Consider the following 20,178-nt stretch of genomic DNA (forward strand, 5'->3'; position numbering starts at 1 on the left):
CCCTGATCTAGCAGCCAGGCTCCAATGTTCTTAGCCTTGGCAGTTGCACTAGCCCAGGGACGGGGTACCCTGGCCTAATCTCACTCCACCTTCGGCTGCCCAAATCCTTAGAACCGTCCACTGGTTTTCTTCCACTACAAGCACCTGTGGGGCAGGAGAGGTCTTTTAACCACACTGATGAGAAATGTGAACGAGTTTCCACATGCATTTTGCTCCACTTTCCAGAACTAGGGAGAGGGCCTTCTCAGTGGCGGCCCCCACCCTCTGGAACTCCCTCCCACAAGATCTTCGGCACGTCTCTTCCCTGAATATGTTCCGCAAGGCCTTAAAGACCTGGCTTTTCCAACAGGCTTTTGGGACTTCTGGGGAGGTTTAATGTCCTTATGATTTAAATACTGCCTACCATATATTGTTTGCTAGCATAATTTATACTGTTACACTGTATTTTTGTATTCTATTTTGTTGTAATTTATTGTATGTACGTTGCCTAGAGTGGCCACCGGCCAGATAGGCGACACATAAATTAAATGTTATTATTTATTATTATTATTACTCCAGTTGAAACAGCCAACAATGCACTCTAGAAGAGATCCTGATTTATGCCCGTCGGCAAGGTTTCTGCTTTCGATGCCTCACCCTCTGCTATACCACCAACTCATTTCCTTCCTCTTCTCCAACAAACGGGAAAGCTTTCAGCAAGACACCTACATCTGTTTTTTTCCCTCCACTATTTCCTTGTCCTCAGCCTGCGAAAAGCAGATTGTGCCTGCACCCCTGCAAGGCAGGATGATGCTCACTCACCCCAGCCTTGGCCCCCCACTTCCAGACTCCCTTTAGGGGGACATGTGCCCCCCATGGAGGAATGGCCACATGCCAAAGAGCCTGCTAGAATATCTGAATAGCACCCAGGAACTTGGTGTTTAAATAAAAGTTTAATTCCTTCATTGAGGTCTTGAGTAACACAAACGCTGCTGAATCCGTTGCTTCTAAATGCATCTTGCCCCTCTCCCTTCAGCACAGGGTGGAGCAGACGGCGACGGCCAGAGAGGCATCACCAAGGACCCAAAGCACAGAAGCAAACACACAGAGACAGACACAAAACCAAAAACACTCCCAAAGGAAGAGTTGAATTACCTTGGAACCAAAGCCAGGAAGACGGGGGCAGTTATTAGAAAGACACCATCGCCAGTGTCTCAAAGGGACCACCCCTCACCTACACAGCCCAGCCTTCTCATGCTCTCAGCCCGAGATGGAGGGACAAGCAGCTTCCTCGAACCATCCCCCTTCCGCGTTAGACCAGATTGTCCAGAATCCGGGCCGTTGTGTTCTCTCTCTTCCAAGACTGGTGAATAAGGCAATGCTTTTGGGTTCCAGTCTCTGCTGCCCTCAGCTCTAGCCACCAGCCCGAGTTCACCCAGCCCTGTTCTGGGAGTGTCAAGTCAGAGTTAACAAGGAGTACCCCCAAAATAAACCTACTCCTCACTACCAAAAGTGGCCAAGCATGTGTGCGCCCATTAGAATCCTCCCCACAGCATCTGAAGGTGCACCAACCCTCTTGGGCAGAAATGCTACAAATCAAGGTCCGACATAGAAAACTTTTTTAAAAAAGAAATTTGTGGGGAAAGAGCGAGGAACACTCACAAGCACGACCCGGATTGGCCCCTCTGAAGCGAGTGGGACCATGGAGGCCCAAAACGGGTCAGGAAAGCCAGGCTTTGCAAGGAAGGGTCCAAGCAAGGCGACGGAGGGCCTGTCTGCCAGCAGCAGCACAGAACACAGAAGCCCTTTCCTCTCCCCCTCCGGAAGGTTCCTTCCTGCCAAGCAGTGGCTACTGATCTCCCTCTACAGCACAATCCAGGACTTTCCGCATGCAAAGTGAGTTCTTAGCCCAGGCCTCTTCCCCGCCCCCCAGTAAAAAGTGTGTGGCAATTGGCAGCATCTGCGGTACCCTCCTCTGGTTGGAAACAGTTTCTAACAATTTGGCTAGGAACCTAAACTACTGAAGAGCCCATGGATGGTGGTCTGAGCGGTTGGACTGTGACTCTCCCTCCAAAGCTCTGGGAAGCCCCAGAGGAGGGCAGCACTCAAACAAGCAAAATCTTCTACTGAACCTTAAAACAAATTTTGGTTTTTCAAAAAAGCCACACAAGCAGCAGCACCGACTGTTATAAAGGGACATGGCTGAATAGGTAAGAGACAGACTCCCCATTGTGAGTCCTTCTGATGGCCTCCGCCAGGATCATGGAAATGTCGATCACCTGCGGGGGGGATGGAGACAAGAAAGAGACCATCAAAAGCCTGGAAGCTCAAGCTCCTCCGTACCTCAGCCACAGGCGGCCTTTTCTGAACAGGCAAATTGCAAGCTGCCCCACCACCTACCTGGATTTTAGGGCAGTGTTTCATCTTGTCCTCCTGGGGGATAGTATTTGTGACTACGACTGCCTCAAAGCAGGCACTGTTGATTCGGGAAATGGCTGGCCCAGAAAAGATCCCGTGAGTCAGGATGGCATAAACTTTGGTAGCTCCAGCTGAAAGAAGCCTGCATGGAGGAAAGAGAAAAAGACAAGTTTGCACTGCCGATAAGGGAACAGGCTGGGATTCCGTTCTGAAGGAGTCTGTAAACTGAGAGCATCTTGGCATGCAGCTCTGAGATAATGGGCCTGACCCACCCTGCTCCCAAGCAAAGGAGCCACCCTCATTTTCAGAAACCAGATTTTTTTAAATTAAGGATCCCCTCAGGCACAACACTGGGGGGCGGGGAGTCTGAAGGATGGAAAAAAGCTCAACAAAAAGTTAGTTCCACAAGGGCGACCCACTTCCAGGACCAGCGTAGGATGAACACAGGATGGGGGAAGCCACTCACCTGTCTGCTGCGTGGCAGATGGTGCCACAGGTATCTGCCATGTCATCCACCAGGATGGCCACCCTGTCCTTCACATCCCCCACCAACACCATGCGATCAACCTCATTTGCCTTCTTCCGTTCTTTGTGAATGAGGGCAAAGTCCACATTCAGCCGATCAGCGATGGAGGTCACTCTGGGGAGAGAGGAACCATGAGCACAAAATGCCAAGTGACTTATGTCCAAAGAGCGCTGGCTTCTGTAGAGTAGGAGTTGGACATAACCCACTGCAACGTGATGAGAGGCTGCCACCCTGCCCTATCAGAGGCAATCTGTGTGTCACCTCCTCCGGTGCAATCAGCTCAAGCGGGGGAGTCTGATCGTGCCAGAAGAGGAGATCAGCTGTAGCACGCAACAGCTGACTTTCCTCCGGCGCGATCAGCTGGAGTGCAGGGAGCTCCAGTCCCCCCTCCAGCTCATCGTCCCGCTGGCGCCGTTTTAACGGAACACCAAAAAGTGGGGCCTTACTGTATCTAAAAACTGAAATACTTAACCATTTAAAAAATCCATGTGCGTATTCTGTTAATATTGTTTGCTGAAAAAGAAAACTAACCAGAAGAACAAGCAATCTTAGTAGTATAACTTAAAAACCTGTTTGGTGGGGGCGATTCTGGCACATCCTGACAAAAATAGCATGATTAATTGAACAGTTGGAGCTGGGTCATCTCTTGAATGATTTCACAAGTTCATTAAAATGACCGAATTATCATCCCATTGTTTGATGAAAACATTTCAGAGTAATTGCTTAGCATATACCTGCCTTTGATAAACCTACATCTCTGAGTATGTATTAAGATGAAACAGTTAAGGAACTCGAACTACCCTTGGCCAGGCCATCACAGGTACGGCTCTCTGGCTCCAGGACACCTCGGGAGGCTTCAGCCTGGCTGCTCGTCTTCACCCAGAACGTCTGGGGGAAACACCTGGAACCAATGACTAGCTGCAAAGAAACCTTCTGGAGGTTGCTTTCATGCCTAAGATTTTGGGTGGCATTTATGTGAGGCAATCAAGACAAAGTGGGGGCAGAGGCAACTTCTTCGCTTGGCGTCCCAGGAGAAGCAGAAGGCAAGGAGATGTGTGTTGATAGCCAAGCAGCATTTTAAAGTAAGAGAATGCACAGGGGATGGTGTTACAGGACAGTGCCTTGTAAGACCTCCCTCAATTCCACAGCAGCCTCATTTCTGCCTTGGAGCTCCTCATCTCCCCAGTCACCTTTTGGCTCCTCCAGCATCTGGCGAGACGATGGTGCAGTTCTTCCACTCAACAATATTCTCCTTGATCCACTTCAGGACAGCTGGCTCGGCATAGAGGTTGTCCACAGGGATGTCAAAGAAGCCCTTTGGAAGAGGAAGCCAAGTTCTCAGGCAGGCCTGGCAGAACACACTCACTTCGCGGCACCCTTTCCGATCACTTTAATGGCAGGAGGAAAGGAAGGAACCCGTGGCCATTTCTATGAGCAGCAGATATGGAGAGAGCTGCTAAGGAGCCTTGCCCAAAATGTATCACTAGGACTTTCACCCAGAACAGGTGCATCACCCTAGTAACCCGGGAACCGAGACCACAACATATTAGAGGCGAGATCAACTGGTAACCTGCCTTTTGCTAGACGCACCGCGGTATATGGCATGATGGATTTCTGTTGACAGGGACACTCCTACGTCACAGAGAAAATCCAGAGTGCTCATCTGCCTCTTCCAGAAGTCAGGCATGGGGACCATTCGGACTGGCTGACAGATATTGCTGAACTACAACTCCCATCAGTTCCAGGAAGCATGACCAATAGTCAAGGATGATGGACGTTGTAGTTCAGCAATATCCACAGGTTCCCCACACACCTGATCTTGGATGTCAGGTTGTCTCAGTAAGGATAGCGTGGTTCCCCATCTGGGTAGGCCAGCCCACCTTCTCCAGAGGCTGCCCTGTGCACTGGCTGGTCCTTCAGCCCTCCGGTGCAAGCACAGCAGCAGCCAGCAGAGGAGAAAAAAGTAGCCTCCCAGGGCCTGAGGGGCTCCGATGAAGGCCCATTTTACACCTGTCAGACAGCAGGAACCTGCACCCCCCATCCCAGCTGTGACTCCCGCTGGGAGTCCAGGTTCCAAGAGTGCCACCTGCTGTGCAAACCTGGATCTGAGAGGCATGCAGGTCCATGGTGATGATGTGATCTGCACCAGCGACCGACAGCATATTTGCCACCAGCTTGGCAGAGATTGGGGCCCGGCTCTGAAAGGAAAAGAAGACACATTAACCTGGAGCCTGCATCTTTTGGACTCCCATTTTCGGCACCCCTTGCCCCATTTGAAGAAAGAACTGAAGCCAAAGGGATGTAGGAAATAGAGCCTGCATTTAGACTGTGCAAAAGGTTCCAGTCCAGAGCCAGCAGACCGAGCGGCCGAAGGAATGGCTCTCAGGGCCTTCATAGATCTATAAAGACTATCAGCGTGACAAGAAACTCCCCCTATTACAGCCAGCAGTGGGCAGGTAAAAGGAGCATCCTGCAGAGCTTTAGTGACAGCTTCAATTGCCAGTTATCAGGGGTGATGGGAGTATGAGGCCAGCCACATCCCAGGGCCCCACCCCGGCTCCCTGCAGGTTCTGTCCTGTCACCCCTGCTGGGCCCCTGCTCCTGCTCTCTCTGTGGCACAGCCAGTCCTTGCCCTACTCCTACTGCCCCCTCTGCCGCCAGAGGTGGAGCTTATCGTAGCAAGGGGTGTGGTCCCCCCCAATCCCCCTGACCCAGCTTCACATTATGCCAGCCTTTCAGCTGAGGCTGACAGACCCAGGCAAAGTGGGGGGTCCATGGAAGCCAAGCGAGCCCGAGACATGGACAGCTTCCCCAGCACAGAACCTCTGCTTGCACTTTCCCTGGTTCTGAGGAACAAGCGCACCTGGAAGCGCCACAACTCTCCCCATAAACCCTCAAGTCCACCAGCCAGTAGACCGCCTGCTGTAATGAAGCCCAGCGCAGCCCTCCCCCGGGGCACCTTGTCCTTCTTGTCCTGGCGAGCGTAGGGGAAGCAGGGGATGACGGCTGTGACGCGGCTGGCTGAAGCAATCTTACAGGCGTTGATCATGATCAAGAGCTCCATCAGGTTGTCGTTGATTTCCCCGCAGCCGCTCTGCACGATGTAGACATCCTCACCACGAACGCTCTCGCCAATCTCCACGCTTGGGCAGGGGGAGAGAGAGATGCCCACAGGTTAAGAACCCAGCCCGGCAGACCCATTGGAGCACAGCAGACGCAGACGCAGCCAGGATCCTCTCCGGGCAAGAGGGCCAGAATCCCCCGCACCCGCAAGACCCGCCATCTTGGCCCCTCCCTGCTTTCAGATGCGTCCGCCTCTTCCCTACCCTACGTCTGTGCTCAGAGCAGGCTCTGGCAGCTGCGGGGCACCCCTGCCTGACCAGGGCCTTCCCTGGGGTCAGTGTGCCTGTCCTTCAGTCCTCCACGAGGCCCCACCACCGGACCATTGCAGGAGGCAGAGGCAGGCCGGGGCCACCTGCAATACCACCCAGGGCTCTGCAGGAAGGGCCCAAATAGCTCCTTACAGGCTGATGCTGCGATCCTAACCCCGCTCACCTGGGAGTAAGACTCACTAGATGCACCGTGGCTTACTCTGAAGTAAACACAGGTAGGATTAAGCCCCGCGCCCTTTCATTTTTCCGGCGGGGGGAGGGATAAGCCGCCTTGGAAGAACCGGCCCCGTTTGGGAGGGAACCCCGCCCGCCGCAGGCGACACGTGCTCAGGCCCCGCCAGGGCGGCCACGTGCCACGCCCCCCCCCTCACCACGTCTCCTGGTTGGAGAACTTCTTGGTGACGACCTTGCCCAGCTCGAGGCCGAGGCGGTCGGCGATCTTCTGCGAGAGATCCTGGTGGGAGCTGCCGCTGAAGATCTTGATGTTGGGCATCCTGCTGGCGAGCGACGGCGACGGGCAGAAGAACGAGGCCGACTCCGGCGCGGCCCGGCTCCCACGAGGCTCCCGCGGCTGCCGGCAGCGGGACCACGACGCGGCCGAGGCCTCCGAGACCTCCTCCGCCCCCTCCGCCTCCGCCGCCTCCCTGCGCCCCTCCCCGCGCCGCTCCCCGGGGCCGGCCACAGCCGCCTCCTCCTTCCCGGGATCCAGCAGCGGCCGCACCCTCCGCCTTCCGGCGGCTCCGCTCACAGCAAGGAAGGGGAGGGGCCGCAGGAGAGCAGGCGCAGAGAGACCCCCGTTGCTGCCGCCGGCGGACGCGCGCTACGCGGCCATCTTAGCGCTTCCCCCTTTATCACCTCGCGAGCCGGCGCGACACGCCCCCTGGCGCCTCACCATGGGTCACATGGCAACGCTCGCGCGCAGACACGGAGGAAGAGAGGGAAGGGGGCGCGCTACGCCGCGCTCTCATTGGACGAGCTGGCCGGAGGCGGGGCTCGGGCTAATCCTTGCTCTGCGCTTCCGCTCGCTAACGGGTTTCCGGCGGCTCCTGGCAAGAGACGGGGCCAGCCGAGAGAACGATTGGCTCAGAAGGGCGGGAAGCAATGGGCGCCGGCCACCGGTCCCCAATCGCGAGATGCGCGTGGAAATCTCGAGAGCGAGGCCCAGTTTTGCGGGGGTGGGAGGAGGGGCAGCGGCAATAATGAGGCGGGGGGCTACAACTCCCTGCCTCCCTCCCTCTGCGCAGCAGGCAGAGGTGCCACAGGCAGAGGAGCCGTGCGCTGGCCACGAGGGCGGAGGGGCCCGTGAGGATGCCCCCGGCTCTTTCTCCCTCCCTGCCATGCCAGAACTCCCTTCCCGCCTGCTCTTAATTTTCTTTCTCGCAGCGCCGCCTGCTTCTCTGTCTCCGTGATGGCGGAGCGCAACCTTTGTCCGCTGCCAAGAGGGGTTTTGTGCAGCAGCAACTAAGAGCCTTGTGGCACCTAAAAGGCTTAACGCCTTTAGAAGGGCTGACGGTCTATCCACAGAACTTGCTCCGTAATAAATTTATTTTAAGTTTTTTCGGTGCCACAAACAGTTGGAACTCACAAGCAAGTCGAGCCTGGCGCAAACCCGCCCAGAATCCTGCTCTGAGGAGCAGGGTTGCCCCAGGGGCCAAGAGGCATTCTAGGGCAACAAAGGTGGCGGCAGCAGCCGCAGCCTCCCCTAGCGCAGGGCTTCATTGCAGAGCACCAGAGTGAGTGGCTAAATGCCGGTTAGTTGCTTTTGGAAGCAGGGCTGGGGAGCCTGTACCCCTCCAGATGTTGCTGAACTCCGTTTTCCATCATCCCTGACCATTGGGCACACTGGCTGCTGGGAGATGGAGCCCAATAAGGTGGGTTGCTACACTTTCGTTCCTCCCGCTTTACAGCAGAGCCAGTCAGCCCCCTTGGGTGCTTGCACTGGGCCTGATGGTAAGAGTGGGAGGGAGGAGCAGCTCTTTATCCACATCACTCCTCTTTTATCTGCCTTGATCATGGTTGCCCTGGCCTTGCTCTGGATCCCTAAATACTTTCACTCTTCCTTTTAGGAGAGGAATACTCCAAGGTCTTGGATCTTTTAAGTTGCTCTTTTCTGGCCTGTATCCCGTTCTTAGATGCATCCCACTCTCCTTCCTGCCTCATAAACTTTGTGAAGGGCTGTGATTATTTTTGTCTTCATGAAATCTGCTTAATTTGGGGGAGGAATTTCACAAAAAAATCACAAACAGCAACTCTGATATTAAGATTAATATATTTACTCTAATTTGTTTGTAAAACAAGACATAAATTTGTATATTTTTATATATATAACTTTCATATATCTATACATATATAATCTTTATTATGTATACTATGTACAGACATTTTTTAAAAAGTATCCTCCATGTCCAGGTGTGGGGAGCAGCCCTGGGCAAGGCAGGGGGAGCCCCTGGCTGCCTGGCGGCGACGGACTAGGAAGAAAACTCCCTGGCCCTGCTAGGTGTGGCAGAAGGAGAGCCCTTCTTCCAGATCTGAGAGTCCAAAGAGCATATTGCACTCAGTGGTGGAGGAGGAGGGTTTAAAAGCACAGTGTGCATCTCCATAAATCTTAAAGGAAAGAAAGAACTATTGCAAATGTACCTCGTATTAGAAAACTAGAGACAGGAGCGGATCCATAGTGCTGGGAGCTAGAACTGGTTCTTGATGCTGCACACAGGGCCACTCCCTGAGCAACTGCCTGCCTCAGTGAGGGACAGTCTCTTTGCCTGATGCTTTGTACTCACAGCAGAGTGGGGTCTGCAGTGCCCTCAAGGTAGACACAGAACATTAGGAACCTCCCCTCTGTTTTGGGGAGAGAGAAAGGCCCCCCTGCTCCCCTCTAGCTGCTTTGCTTGGGTACATATGGAGGTTGCATCTCTGATGGGGCATTAGTAGCATAACAGATCAGTTAGGCACCATTTCACTGTACATTCAAACAAAGAAACCCAGCCAGCACTAAATGACATTTCTCTAGTGTCACAAAGAGTCCAGTTGGGACAGAAAAGTGTTTGCAGGAACTGCCCCCCCCTTCATGGAGGGGACAGCGCAATCACGGGAGCAGTTGCCCCCTCCTTTGGAATCCTGGGCCTGACTCAGCAGCTTTGCCTCCTGCCTAACAGTCACACAGTGTTGAACAGAGCTAGGGGCGTAGGGGAAATGGGACTGGAATCTTGAAGCGGCACCTCTAGGAAAAGGGGAAGGGAGGAACTGGTAGTGGCCCTGGACCCGGCCTGCAGTGAACTCTTGGGCAAAGCCTTCTCGGTTGCTCAGCTCCTGGCTGTGCCATCTCAGCCCAGCAAGAGGGAGCAGCCCCTCCTCTCTTGCTCAGACACGTGAGGCACCTCCCTTGGAAGAGCTGACACCCCCATTCCTCTCGCTCCTTTGCTTGTCCAGCAGTCGCCAGCAGGCTGGGCACATGACAGCTGCCCAGGGCCTGGCTGCCTTCAGTTCAATCTACTGGTAGTTGACTCTTGGGCTGGTAGACTTTGGGGGCAGTGGCTCCAGGCTCGTCCCGCCAGGACAACAGCGTGGATCCGTGGGCTCAGGCCCGTCCTCTCAGGCGGGCTCAACAGAGCAGCCACGAGGCCAAGAGTGCCGACGGCAGCCTTTGTCATGGGACAGCCCAGAAGGACAGAGCCCTGTGGTGAGTGGATCTCTGCACACGTGGCAGGCAGCATCAGAAGCATGCAGTGCTGCCAGCAAGTGAGTCTGACTCCTGGGCTGCTGCTTCAGGCTCACCAGCTGCCCACGGTCTTCATGGGCAGGAGCTCTTGGCAGGCGAACATGACGGGAAAGGTGCAACTGCACCCCCAGTGGATGCTGCCTTACTTATTCATCAGTGTCTTCAAGGAGCGTGTGAATGTGCTCATGACAGAGGCCACTGACTGCCGGCTCAGCGGCTCAGCTGCCTGGTCCCCCCGGTGGCACACAGTTCTGGCCGTCGACTCCTCAGCTGCCCTCAGCAAGAAAGTGTAGTTCCTCACAACCTCCTCCACTTTGGTCAGCAATGCCTGGCGCTGAGCCTCTGACCGCACCACATACACCAGCCGCACAAACGTCTCAATCAGGCTGCCCAGCACCTGGAAGCTGCTGGTGATGGCCAAGAGCATGCGGGTTGGGCTTTTGTCAACAGCGGCCACCCTCCGGCAGGAGGCTCGGAACTCCTTGAACTTGAGGGCCAGCTCTTGCTTGTACTCGGTGAGCTGGGACAGATAGGGCTTGCCCTCCCGAACATCTGGGTTCACCACGCACTGCCTCAAGATGGTCAAGAGCTCACTGGTGTCTATCTGCACGGACAGGAATCCGTCAGGCAAGGTGTACGTGTGGCCTCGCAGAGCATGGATCTTCGCCAGGCTGCCCTCAAAGGTGGAAGTCCGCAGGTCGATCTCCTGAGTCTGGTTGTCATCGGGAGTGCTGCAGGCGGTGGCATCCAGAACCTGGAGGGTCCTGCTTACAACGGGGACTGCCTGATGGTCGAGCTTCATGCCCGGGAGGATCTGCATGGGGATGGAATAGGAGAGCTCATCCTTCTCGCTCCCGTCGTCAGCCACGTCGCACTTCCTGTAGTAGAAGCAATACCGGATGGAGCAGCACTTTTCGCCCTCCACGTCTTCTTCCGGCAGTCCGGCGTGGCTTGGGTACACGTCCTCTTGAAGAGAGAGCACGGGGTGCTCCTGCTGACTTGCCTTCTCTTGGTCTGCGATTTGGACGTAGGAGGGCTGCATCCCCACGGCTGGGGGCAGGTCCTGGGCTTTGCTTTCGCTTTCCTTTGGCAAGGCTTTCTGCTTGGCTGGATAAGCGCCCTGGTAGATGTCCGAGGCCAGAGAAGTCTGCTCCGCCTTGTCTATTTCGCTGACGCTGTAGCGGCGCATCAGCTTCTTGTAGTGTGGGGCCCCCATGCAATCTCCGCGAGGAGTACAGGTGGCCAGACATGACAAGCTGTTCTCAGGGTCGGACCGGCAGCCTCTGGACTCCAGACTTGTGGACCTGATCCGGTTGCCCTTGGAAGGGCTTCTGATGCTGGTGCCTCTGAGTGCCTCTGCCGGCTTCTGGGCTTTCTCCCTCCCTCGCCTGCCCAGTCCTGCTGCCAGCGTTACCTGGCCGAGTTGGGGCCTGGCCCCTCCACGGTTGAGGCGCTTGCAGTCACAGCTGCGCCTCTGCTCCCTGGACATCCCAGGCACTTTCTGCACAGGGCTGGTCCTTAACTGGCAGGGACAGTGCCCCGAAGCCAAGGGGAGCAGGTACTCCGGCGGGAGGGGGTCCCCCTTGGCCTTTGGCTTGAGCAGCTCCTCCAGGAACTCCAGCTCATACTGCCTCACCTTCTGCAGCTGCGCTTGCCGCTCATCTGTCTCTTTCTTGAGCCGTGCTGGGAAGGTGGCAGAAAAGAGCTTCCTCAGCCGGAAGGAAGCCTTGGGCACTTTGGGCTTAGCCGGGATGTCAGCGTCCTGGGCGGCGGCCTCCAGAACCTTCTCGGGATTTTTGGAAGGCACAGAAGTGACAGCAGGGCCCTCGACCCTGGGTCCCAGCCCGGCCTCCTGCCTTTTCAGACCCTCTCCCCCAGGGCCCCTGGAGAGGCTCCCGCCCTGGGCAACTGGGGACCTCAGGCCGCTCGCTGCCTCGGCCTTGTGGCTTTTGGCGGATAGTCCGTGTTGTCCTCTTTCCCCTTGGCCCTGTTTCTGGCCAACAGGGCTGGAAGCCTCACCCCCGCCCTTCTGGCTGAGCTCCTCACACCCCTGGGTTCCTTTTGGTTGGCAGCCCTTGGGAGCCTGCCTGGCGTCACCTGCTAGGGAGAGAGGAAGGACATCTGCTTTACTGCCTAGGGATCCTGTGGGCCTTGGAGAGGCCTCGCCTTGCTGCTTTTGGGGGCACTTAGAATCAGGGGTTTGCTGGCTCACCAGTGTCGTTGCTGGAGGGCCAGGCTTGCCGCTGGCTTGTTGCCTGCAGCTGTGGCTGCCGTCAGAAGCAGTGTCTGCAGTTGGAGGATCTGCTGAGGCGGTGGCTGCTGTTGCTGCTAGGGAAGGAGAGGCTCTGTGGCCAGCCACTTGTTGCAGAGCAGCTGCAACGATGGCAGGAGTGACCCCACTGTGGGCATCCAGGACTAGCTTGGGGCTCAGCCGGACCTCGGTGGGTACCTTGTCCTGTTTGTTGCTCAGGGCAGCCCCAGTGGTGTGCAAGGGCACCTCCAAGGGTGCTGCTGCATGAGGACTAGCACCTTTGCACTCGCAGGCCGCCATCAGCACCCCTTTGCTGTTGTACTCGCTGAGCTGCTGGGCGAGCACGGGTGGGAGCGCCACAGTGTAGCCCCTCCCTAGTCGGGGGGGATCTTGCTTGCTCATGCTGCAGGAGGGGTTGGATTTTTGGTTCAAGATTGCCGGCTCTGGGGCAGAGCTGGGCTCCTGGGGCAGAAGGGCACAAGGGGAAGAGAGAACGGCTTGCGCAGCGCAGCCCTGAATGCGGAAAGGAAGGTCCTTCCTGGCCAAGAGGCTCTCCTTGTTGAGATGCTGAGCCAGGACATAGGTGGCATTCTGGTGCTTCATGGCCGAGACCATCTCTGAGATGTCGGTGATCTCTGAAGAGCTGGTTTCGTGGCCGGAGTCCAGCGATGACTCGGGGGTGATGGCTGCCAGGACGATCAGGCCTGGGGAAGAAACGCAAGGAGAGCAGTAGAGGGGGTGAAGCTGTGGCACTGGAGGAGGGTCAGTAGAGGAGCTGTGCCGAAGGGGCTGCCCCTTAAAGTGCACTGTACCCCCTCTTTACCCTTCAAGAAGTGAAGTGGGGGTTCAAGAGACATGCAAGAGGCAGGGTTCAGGGAATTGGGGCAATTCTGGGATTCCTACCTTTCTCTGGGACAAAAGGGCAGGCTGCCTGTCCAGGCTGCATAGGAGTGCGTAGGTGCTGCTGGGGTGCCCATTTCTCATCCTGAGCATTTAAAGCAAACTGCTGTGCTCTCTCTGTGACCAGCTAACCCCTGCAAGTGCCCCGCTGTCTGGTCGTGTTGGCAGAAGAAGCAGCCCTGGTGGAGATGATGGCAACAGGAACCGCATGGCCATGGGAGCCACTAAGGCAATGTGGCCACAGCTACGCTGCTGAGGTGTGTGTGGCTGCTTGCCCTGAGCAGCAGGCTGACCAGCTGGCCTTTGCTTGACCAAAACAGCTCAGCAGGCATTTCTGTCTGTCTCTCAGCACTTCCCACTGAATCCTCTGAATGGCCTGGAGCCAAAAAAGGCCTCTCTGTGTGGGAAGGGTGGAGTTGTGGAGGGCAACAAGTGAGGGCCTTCCCAGTTTCTAATAAAACACCTGCCTTCTATGCTGTAGCCGTGCCAGCACCGGATCCAGCCCCAGCAGAGCAACCAGCTGCTCCACACAACAGGAAAGGAGAAGGGTCAGGGTAGATATCCCCATGTGAAACTTGTAAAAACTTGTCTGAAGGCTCAGCAGCCTTCAGAGAAATCATTTTATTTATTTAAGAAAAGATAAAGCCTTATGAACTTGGGGAGCTTTGCATGCAAGGAGCAGATTTTTTTTTCTTTTAAGGGCTAAATGAGCACTCCTGGGTGTGACAACAATCCAGTGGAGGACTGCTCAACCTCTACAAAACTATCACAGACAAGTTTTGGCCTGGAGAAGGGAAGTTGTGTCACTCCTCAGTGATGATTTCAGAGGCTTCACCTAACAGATCAAGGGGGGGAGGGTCACACTAATAGTGGCATCTTGAAACAGAATGCATTGCATGCAAATACACGAGAGGCCGCTCGTTTTTCTATAGAGTTCAAAAGCCACCAGAGATACAAGTTCAAAAGTTCACAGAAGAGCACAACACACTCCATAGGATTGCTCTGTTCCAAAGAGATGTCAGCCTCTCTCCATAACCATGAACCTAATCATCCTTGGAACCAGCCCCTCTATCTAGGCAAGTTGTCTGCTCCTTATCTTTCAGAACAGCCCTTTTCAAGGTCAGGTTGCCTCTTCTTCCTGAATCATACATGGCTTCTATGATCAGCCCTGGCCACTTGAGAAGTTCACTTCTACCTGTGATAGCTTTTGAATTGTACTCAACTTGTGGCTGACATACCTTCATGGTAGGCCCTGTGTGTTTTGCATGCAGGAGCCCCAGGTTCAAGTCGCAGGCTGTGAAAGGCCCTTCTCTGCCTGTGACACCCAGCAGAGCCATCACCTGTGCTAGGTAGAGCCAGGGTTTGATTCAGGATAAGGAGGCAGTCACATGACCACCTCTAAAGAAACCTTCCCATGACCTGTCTATGAGCTTGGATGTTCCCAGGGTTGGTGACCTCTCTTCCCTTGGATTGCTGCAGCCCCTGCTCTGTGTGGCTCCCACAGTGGCCTTGTGGCCTACCCTGTCACAGACGCTGGGAAGAGATGGGGGAAGGGTAGTACCTGTTGTCTGCTGCGGCTGAGGGTGTGGGCCATCTTCTGAGGCAGCCAAAGCTTCCAGTGCCTGCAGGGTAGAGACCAGGGCATCATCCAGATCTTGGGCATGGTCCCTGACTGTCCTTGTTTGCACATTGTCTATGAGTGTTACAGGGATCTCATCATAGAGGATGCCACAGAGGTGGCGACCTTGCTCCTGGCCTTGTGCTGCTGCTGCCGCCGCTGCCGCTGCCACTCGACGCTTACAGTCATCCTCATCAGAGCTGTTATCCCGGAAGCCCGGAGGGGGTGCAGCAATGGCGGGGAGCAGAGAGGTGGTTTCATCCTCTTCCTCATCACTCCCCGGTGGTGGAAGGGACATCAGATCCACCACATTGTCTCGAGAGGTGCCAGCCCTGCGAGAGGCTGCCTGCCTGCCCTTCACTTTCGCCTTGCAAGAGTCACAAAAGAACTGCACAGAGCGACTCCTCCCATGACTGTCCATGGTGTACGCCCTGCCTCGGTTGGCCCATCGCTCCCGGCCTAGGCCATCCGGGTCATAGTCAGGGGGGCCCCCGTTGCAGTCTTGCCCAGAGCTCTTGGGCGTAGGATCCGATTTGGTCCGGGGCCGGGACTCCTCAAAGAAGATCAGGTTTTCATTGATGTCTGTCCGGCTCTCACGCTCCTTCCTCTGCTCTCGCATGTGCAGGTAGCAAACGCGGATGAGCTCCGCATCCGCGGCCATGGTGTCTCGAGGGCTGCATTCCTCGCGGCTGGGGACAGGGCCACCCAGGAACCGGCTCTCTTTCTTTCCCAGGTGCCCCATTGCTGCTGATGCAGACCGGTGGCTGGTGGGCGCGTTGGCAAAATCTAAAGCAAGAGAGCAGAGCGAGGGCATGAGAACGCTGCCAGTGTTAGGCTAGTAGGGGGTGGGGGCGCCCAAGGAATTTACCCTTCTCCGGCCACCAGATTAGCCCGTGGGCCTTGGATTGTGGGATGGCAAATCCTCCCTTTCTGAAGCCAGCCAGGTGAGCTGCTCTTCCAGGGGCCCTGCAAACTGCGTGGGGGTGGGGGTGCTGCTGATCTCAGCCACTCCAAGCACAGACTAGGGGGGGTGTCTAGTGTTGTTCAGATGAGATACTCTGCAGAGTCTTGCTGAATCCCCAATCCCCCATTTTTTGTTTATCATCAAACGGCACAATCAACAACCCAGGAAGTGGCTGACTGGCACTGCCCAAACTAAGGTTAGCCAACGTGGTGCCCTCTAGACATTGCTGGACTCCACCTCCCATCAGCCCCAGTCAGCACAAACAATGGCCAAGGATGATGGAAGGCATAGTCCATCAACGTCTGGAGGGCACCACATTGGCTAACCTTGGCCTAAACCATTCCTGGAAGTAGGTTGTCACCAATGCTGTTATGAATAGGCACCGTTAGAGAAGGCCAGTGTGAATGAACATTTGAGGCCTCATTGAGGTGGTCAGCCTGCTGTGAGCTGTCCCATTTCAGCCCGTGGCAGAGAGGTGGAGCACGCATGACTGAAAGCTCCCCCATGCAGAAAGTAAAACCTCCCCACACCCGGAAAGCAAGATGCCAAAGAGAAGGGATGTCTAGCCTGCCCTTCTCCCTGCCATGCCAGTTTTCTGTGGGGAGAGAGTTCTTTTTGTGGAAGAGCATTCCACCGTGTGAGCCCACTCCCTGCAACCTGGACTCGCAAGTGGACCAGAGCAGAACCAGGCTGACCACCTCAGGGTGGCCTTAGAGAGGGTTAATTGATGCAAGCGTACAGGCAGGGGCCCCACTTTGTGGCATGGGGGAAGCTCAAAGGTCTTCCACCTTTAAAAGCATTAGCATGGGCAGAGACCTCTCTGGCAGTCCCAAATTCTCTCTCTTCTCCCCTGCAACAGGGCCATCAGCAGGGCCAGAATTTAGGAATAAGCTTTTGAAGTGGCTTGAGGCGTCGGACAGAATAAAGAGGTTTTCCTGGCCCAAACCCAACAGCACCATCTCACAGCAACAGCAAATGCCAGTTAAGAGTGAGATGGTGCAGAACTGTGATGGGGGTCAGTGTGGGGTTCACTAATGGCATCCTTGCAGCCCCCCCGCCTCATGATATGCTCTGTGGTTCTGCAAGTCTCCTGCGGTCCACCTGCTGACGTGGGTTGGGTTCCCCTTGACCAACGTGCCTCTCGGAAGGGGTGTGTGTGTGAGCGTGTATACCACCTCTGTCCGGTTCATGCATCTGATGGCATCGTTTAGCTTACAAATGCTGCTGTCACAATCTGCCAGTTAGTCTCTGAGAAGCCGCTGTAGGAGTCGTCTTTATATTGCTACATACTAACATGGCTGTTCTTCTGAAATCAGACTCAGTCCGTCAATTTGCAGAGGAAATTCATCCTAGTGATCTGTCGCCTGTGGCTGAATTTGACCTGGCAAACCTCATCTTAAAAGGAAAGCAACAAGTCCAGGAATGTAAACATCTCAGCATCTCAGATTCCCAGGAGCGAGTGAACTAAAGACAGAGCTCACCCACAGTAGTTGTCGTGTGACCTCAAAGGAGAGAGGCGGGTCCCCGTTTTGGACTATGCCTGGCAGCATATACTACAATGCAGAAATGAACTCACAGCCTTGTAAAGAAACCCAGCAGCACATTTTGTTGGGTCTAGCTGCAATTATTAGAATTTGGAAGAGAAAAGCACACATGAAGATGAGGATGAGCGGGATAGCAGACTGGCCAGATGCAAATTGCCCTTCTGGAAGAACTCTTTAAGGGTGACAGGAAGCTTTTGCAGGGTGTTTTACATACATGACATCAGCCCTGTTTTCAATTAGTCTTGCTTTTTCTACTTAGGCTGCAGTACTGTACACTTGCCTGGGAGTAAATCCCATTGAACTCGGTGGGGCTTACCTCCAAGTAGACATGTATAGGTTTGCACTGTAAATGCTGTTTGATCTGTGGGGAGGTGAAACCATTCAGGGCTGCTTAATACAGGACCATTCCAATTGCCTAGCCTACGTGGATCACTTTGCCCATCTTTTAAGAACATAAGAACATAAGAAGAGCCTGCTGGATCAGGCCAGTGGCCCATCTAGTCCAGCATCCTGTTCTCACAGTGGCCAACCAGGTGCCTGGGGGAAGCCCGCAAGCAGGACCCAAGTGCAAGAACACTCTCCCCTCCTGAGGCTTCCGGCAACTGGTTTTCAGAAGCACGCTGCCTCTGACTAGGGTGGCAGAGCACAGCCATCACAGCTAGTAGCCACCCGTCTGTCTCCATCATTGTTGGCTGTAGGATTGCCAGGTTCAGGGCCTGAGACTGATCCTGTATCTTTAAGAGAAGAGAAAGTCAGCCAAGTGCAGGTGTTCTTGCAACACTGTAATGGGAAAAACCACAAGGTGAAATTCTCCCTTCCCCCTGCACAACTTTTAAAGATACAGAAGACCTCTTGGTTGCCAGGCCCAGCCTCCAAGATGTCTTCTGTATCTTTAAAAGTTGTGCAGGGAGGAGGGAGAATTCCACCTTGTGGTTTTTTCCATTACAGTGTTGCAAGAACACCTGCAGTTGGCTGACTTTCTCTTCTCCTAAAGATACAGGATCAGTCTCAGGCCCTGAACCTGGCAACCCTAGTTGGCTGCCTGTTGCCATCTTCCCCTTGACTCAGCCTCAATCTAGCATGATGCTGGACAGGACGGGATCCTCCTTTGCTTTGACTAGCACTGAGTGAAATGCATCAGCCACCCAAAATGGGGGGAGTGGAGAGGCCACAGTCCATCACAGCAAGGGGAGGATGACAGCGCGTGGGGGGGGCATTCAAAGATCCCCCAAACTGAGAGTCAGCCCTGAGTAGTTTTGGGAAGGGGGAGGCGAGATGAGGGCGCAAATAGCAGAGGTGGAAACGTACCTGCCTTGATAAGTGGAGGTGGCAGTGGCTGACTGGCAGGCCGGGCAAAGATCATTCTCTTGGAGTCTACCAGAAGGAGGCAGTAGCCAGCAATGAGGCAAGCAAAGTTAGTGGCCTCCGGCCACTCCATCAGCAGCACCAGAGGCTAGAAAGGGAAGTAAAAGTCATGAGAGGGGAACTGGTTTCAGCAGGAAGCAAACGGAGGTGGCGGCCGGCAAGACAGCAGTGAAAGAACTCTGGAATTACGCTCTTCCTGCAGGGGGAAAGATCCGTCTGTGATTTATTTCCATGGTGCAGGTGTTGAGAGTTACAGAGCTCTGTTTGAATACTGTCTATGAGGTTAGCAGTGACCAGCTCCAGGCGCTATTGGATGAAACCGATTATCTAGATCCATTTCAATCGGGTTTCAGGCCTGGTTTTGGCACTGAGACGGCCTTGGTCGCCCTGTTTGATGACCTATGCCGGGAGAGAGACAGAGGGAGTGTAACTCTGTTGATTCTCCTTGATCTCTCAGCGGCTTTTGATACCATCGACCATGGTATCCTTCTGGGGAGGCTTGCGGAGTTGGGAGTTGGAGGCACTGCGTGGCAGTGGTTCCACTCCTACTTGGCAGGCCGTCTCCAGAAGGTAGTGCTTGGGGAACATTGCTCGACACCATGGGTACTCCAATGTGGGGTCCCGCAGGGTTCGGTTTTGTCTCCCATGCTTTTTAACATCTATATGAAGCCGCTGGGTGCGGTCATCAGGAGTTTTGGAGTGCGTTGTCATCAGTACGCTGATGACATGCAGCTCTACTTCTCCTTTTCATCCTCTTCAGGTGAGGCGGTCAATGTGCTGAACCGTTGCCTGGACGTGACAATGGACTGGATGAGAACTAACAAACTGAGACTCAATCCTGATAAGACTGAGATGCTGTTGGTGGATGGTTTCTCCAATCAGATGGTGGATACATAGCCTGTCCTGGACGGGGTTACACTCCCCCTAAAGGAACAGGTTCGTAGTCTGGGAGTCGTTCTAGACTCTTCCCTGTCACTTGAGGCTCATGTAGCCTTGGTGGCACGGAATGCGTTCTACCAACTTCGGTTGGTAGCCCAGCTAGGTCCCTACCTGACTAAGGAGGATCTTACATCAGTAGTACATGCTCTGGTAACCTCACGTTTGGATTACTGTAATGCGCTCTACGTAGGGCTACCTCTGAAGACGGTTCGGAAGCTACAGCTGGTGCAAAATGCGGCGGCCAGACTGCTAACAAGAACAAAGCGATCGGACCATATAACACCTGTTCTGGCCCGCTTGCACTGGCTTCCAATACGCTTCCGGGCCAGATTCAAAGTGTTGGTATTAACCTATAAAGCCTTATACGGCGCGGGACCACGATATCTGTCGGAACGCCTCTCCCGTTATGAACCGGCTCGTACACTACGGTCTACTACGAAGGCCCTCCTCTGGGTCCAGACCCATAGGGAGGCCCGGAGGGTGGTGACAAGGTCAAGGGCCTTCTCAGTGGTGGCCCCCGAACTATGGAATAGTCTCCCCGAGGAGGTGCGCTTGGCGTCGACC

The 20,178-nt window shown here is 54.8% G+C and overlaps 2 protein-coding genes across 3 annotated transcripts in view; both read right to left on the bottom strand.

Moving 5' to 3' along the window:
* Positions 1 to 917: 917 nt before the first annotated feature.
* Positions 918 to 7,189, bottom strand: PRPS1 (phosphoribosyl pyrophosphate synthetase 1). 2 transcript variants are annotated; one of them, XM_061599071.1, is made up of 7 exons: positions 6,687 to 7,189; positions 5,883 to 6,066; positions 5,023 to 5,121; positions 4,114 to 4,238; positions 2,864 to 3,037; positions 2,380 to 2,539; positions 918 to 2,258 (listed from the first exon to the last, which is right to left on the bottom strand). In XM_061599071.1, the coding sequence occupies exons 1-7, from the start codon at positions 6,806 to 6,808 to the stop codon at positions 2,166 to 2,168; spliced, it is 957 nt and encodes a 318-aa protein (XP_061455055.1). In that variant the 5' UTR covers positions 6,809 to 7,189; the 3' UTR covers positions 918 to 2,165. The 2 variants fall into 2 exon arrangements, with proteins under 2 accessions (XP_061455055.1, XP_061455056.1); XM_061599072.1 differs by lacking the exon at positions 6,687 to 7,189 and adding an exon at positions 6,479 to 6,556.
* Positions 7,190 to 10,124: 2,935 nt separating this feature from the next.
* The window catches only part of FRMPD3 (FERM and PDZ domain containing 3), an 81,176-nt gene continuing 71,122 nt past the window's right edge, over positions 10,125 to 20,178 (bottom strand). The window contains exons 13-15 of the mRNA XM_061599073.1: positions 18,619 to 18,763; positions 14,746 to 15,588; positions 10,125 to 12,988 (exon numbers count right to left, since the gene is read on the bottom strand). Coding sequence (XP_061455057.1) covers positions 10,176 to 12,988; positions 14,746 to 15,588; positions 18,619 to 18,763 — 3,801 coding nt within the window. The 3' untranslated portion in view covers positions 10,125 to 10,175. The remainder of the gene's footprint in view (positions 12,989 to 14,745; positions 15,589 to 18,618; positions 18,764 to 20,178) is intronic.

The sequence above is a fragment of the Rhineura floridana genome, chromosome 16 (genome assembly GCF_030035675.1).
Source record: "Rhineura floridana isolate rRhiFlo1 chromosome 16, rRhiFlo1.hap2, whole genome shotgun sequence".
Classification (NCBI taxonomy): Eukaryota; Metazoa; Chordata; class Lepidosauria; order Squamata; family Rhineuridae; genus Rhineura; species Rhineura floridana.

Excerpts from the sequence above, each read along its gene's own strand:
- PRPS1 (XM_061599071.1), bottom strand. The coding sequence starts at position 6,808 with ATGCCCAACATCAAGATCTTCAGCGGCAGCTCCCACCAGGATCTCTCG. Across the intron at positions 2,540-2,863 it reads ATCTGCCACGCAGCAGACAG|GCTTCTTTCAGCTGGAGCTA; the intron begins GTGAGTGGCTTC and ends TCCTCCATGCAG. Across the intron at positions 2,259-2,379 it reads AACACTGCCCTAAAATCCAG|GTGATCGACATTTCCATGAT; the intron begins GTAGGTGGTGGG and ends TCCCCCCCGCAG.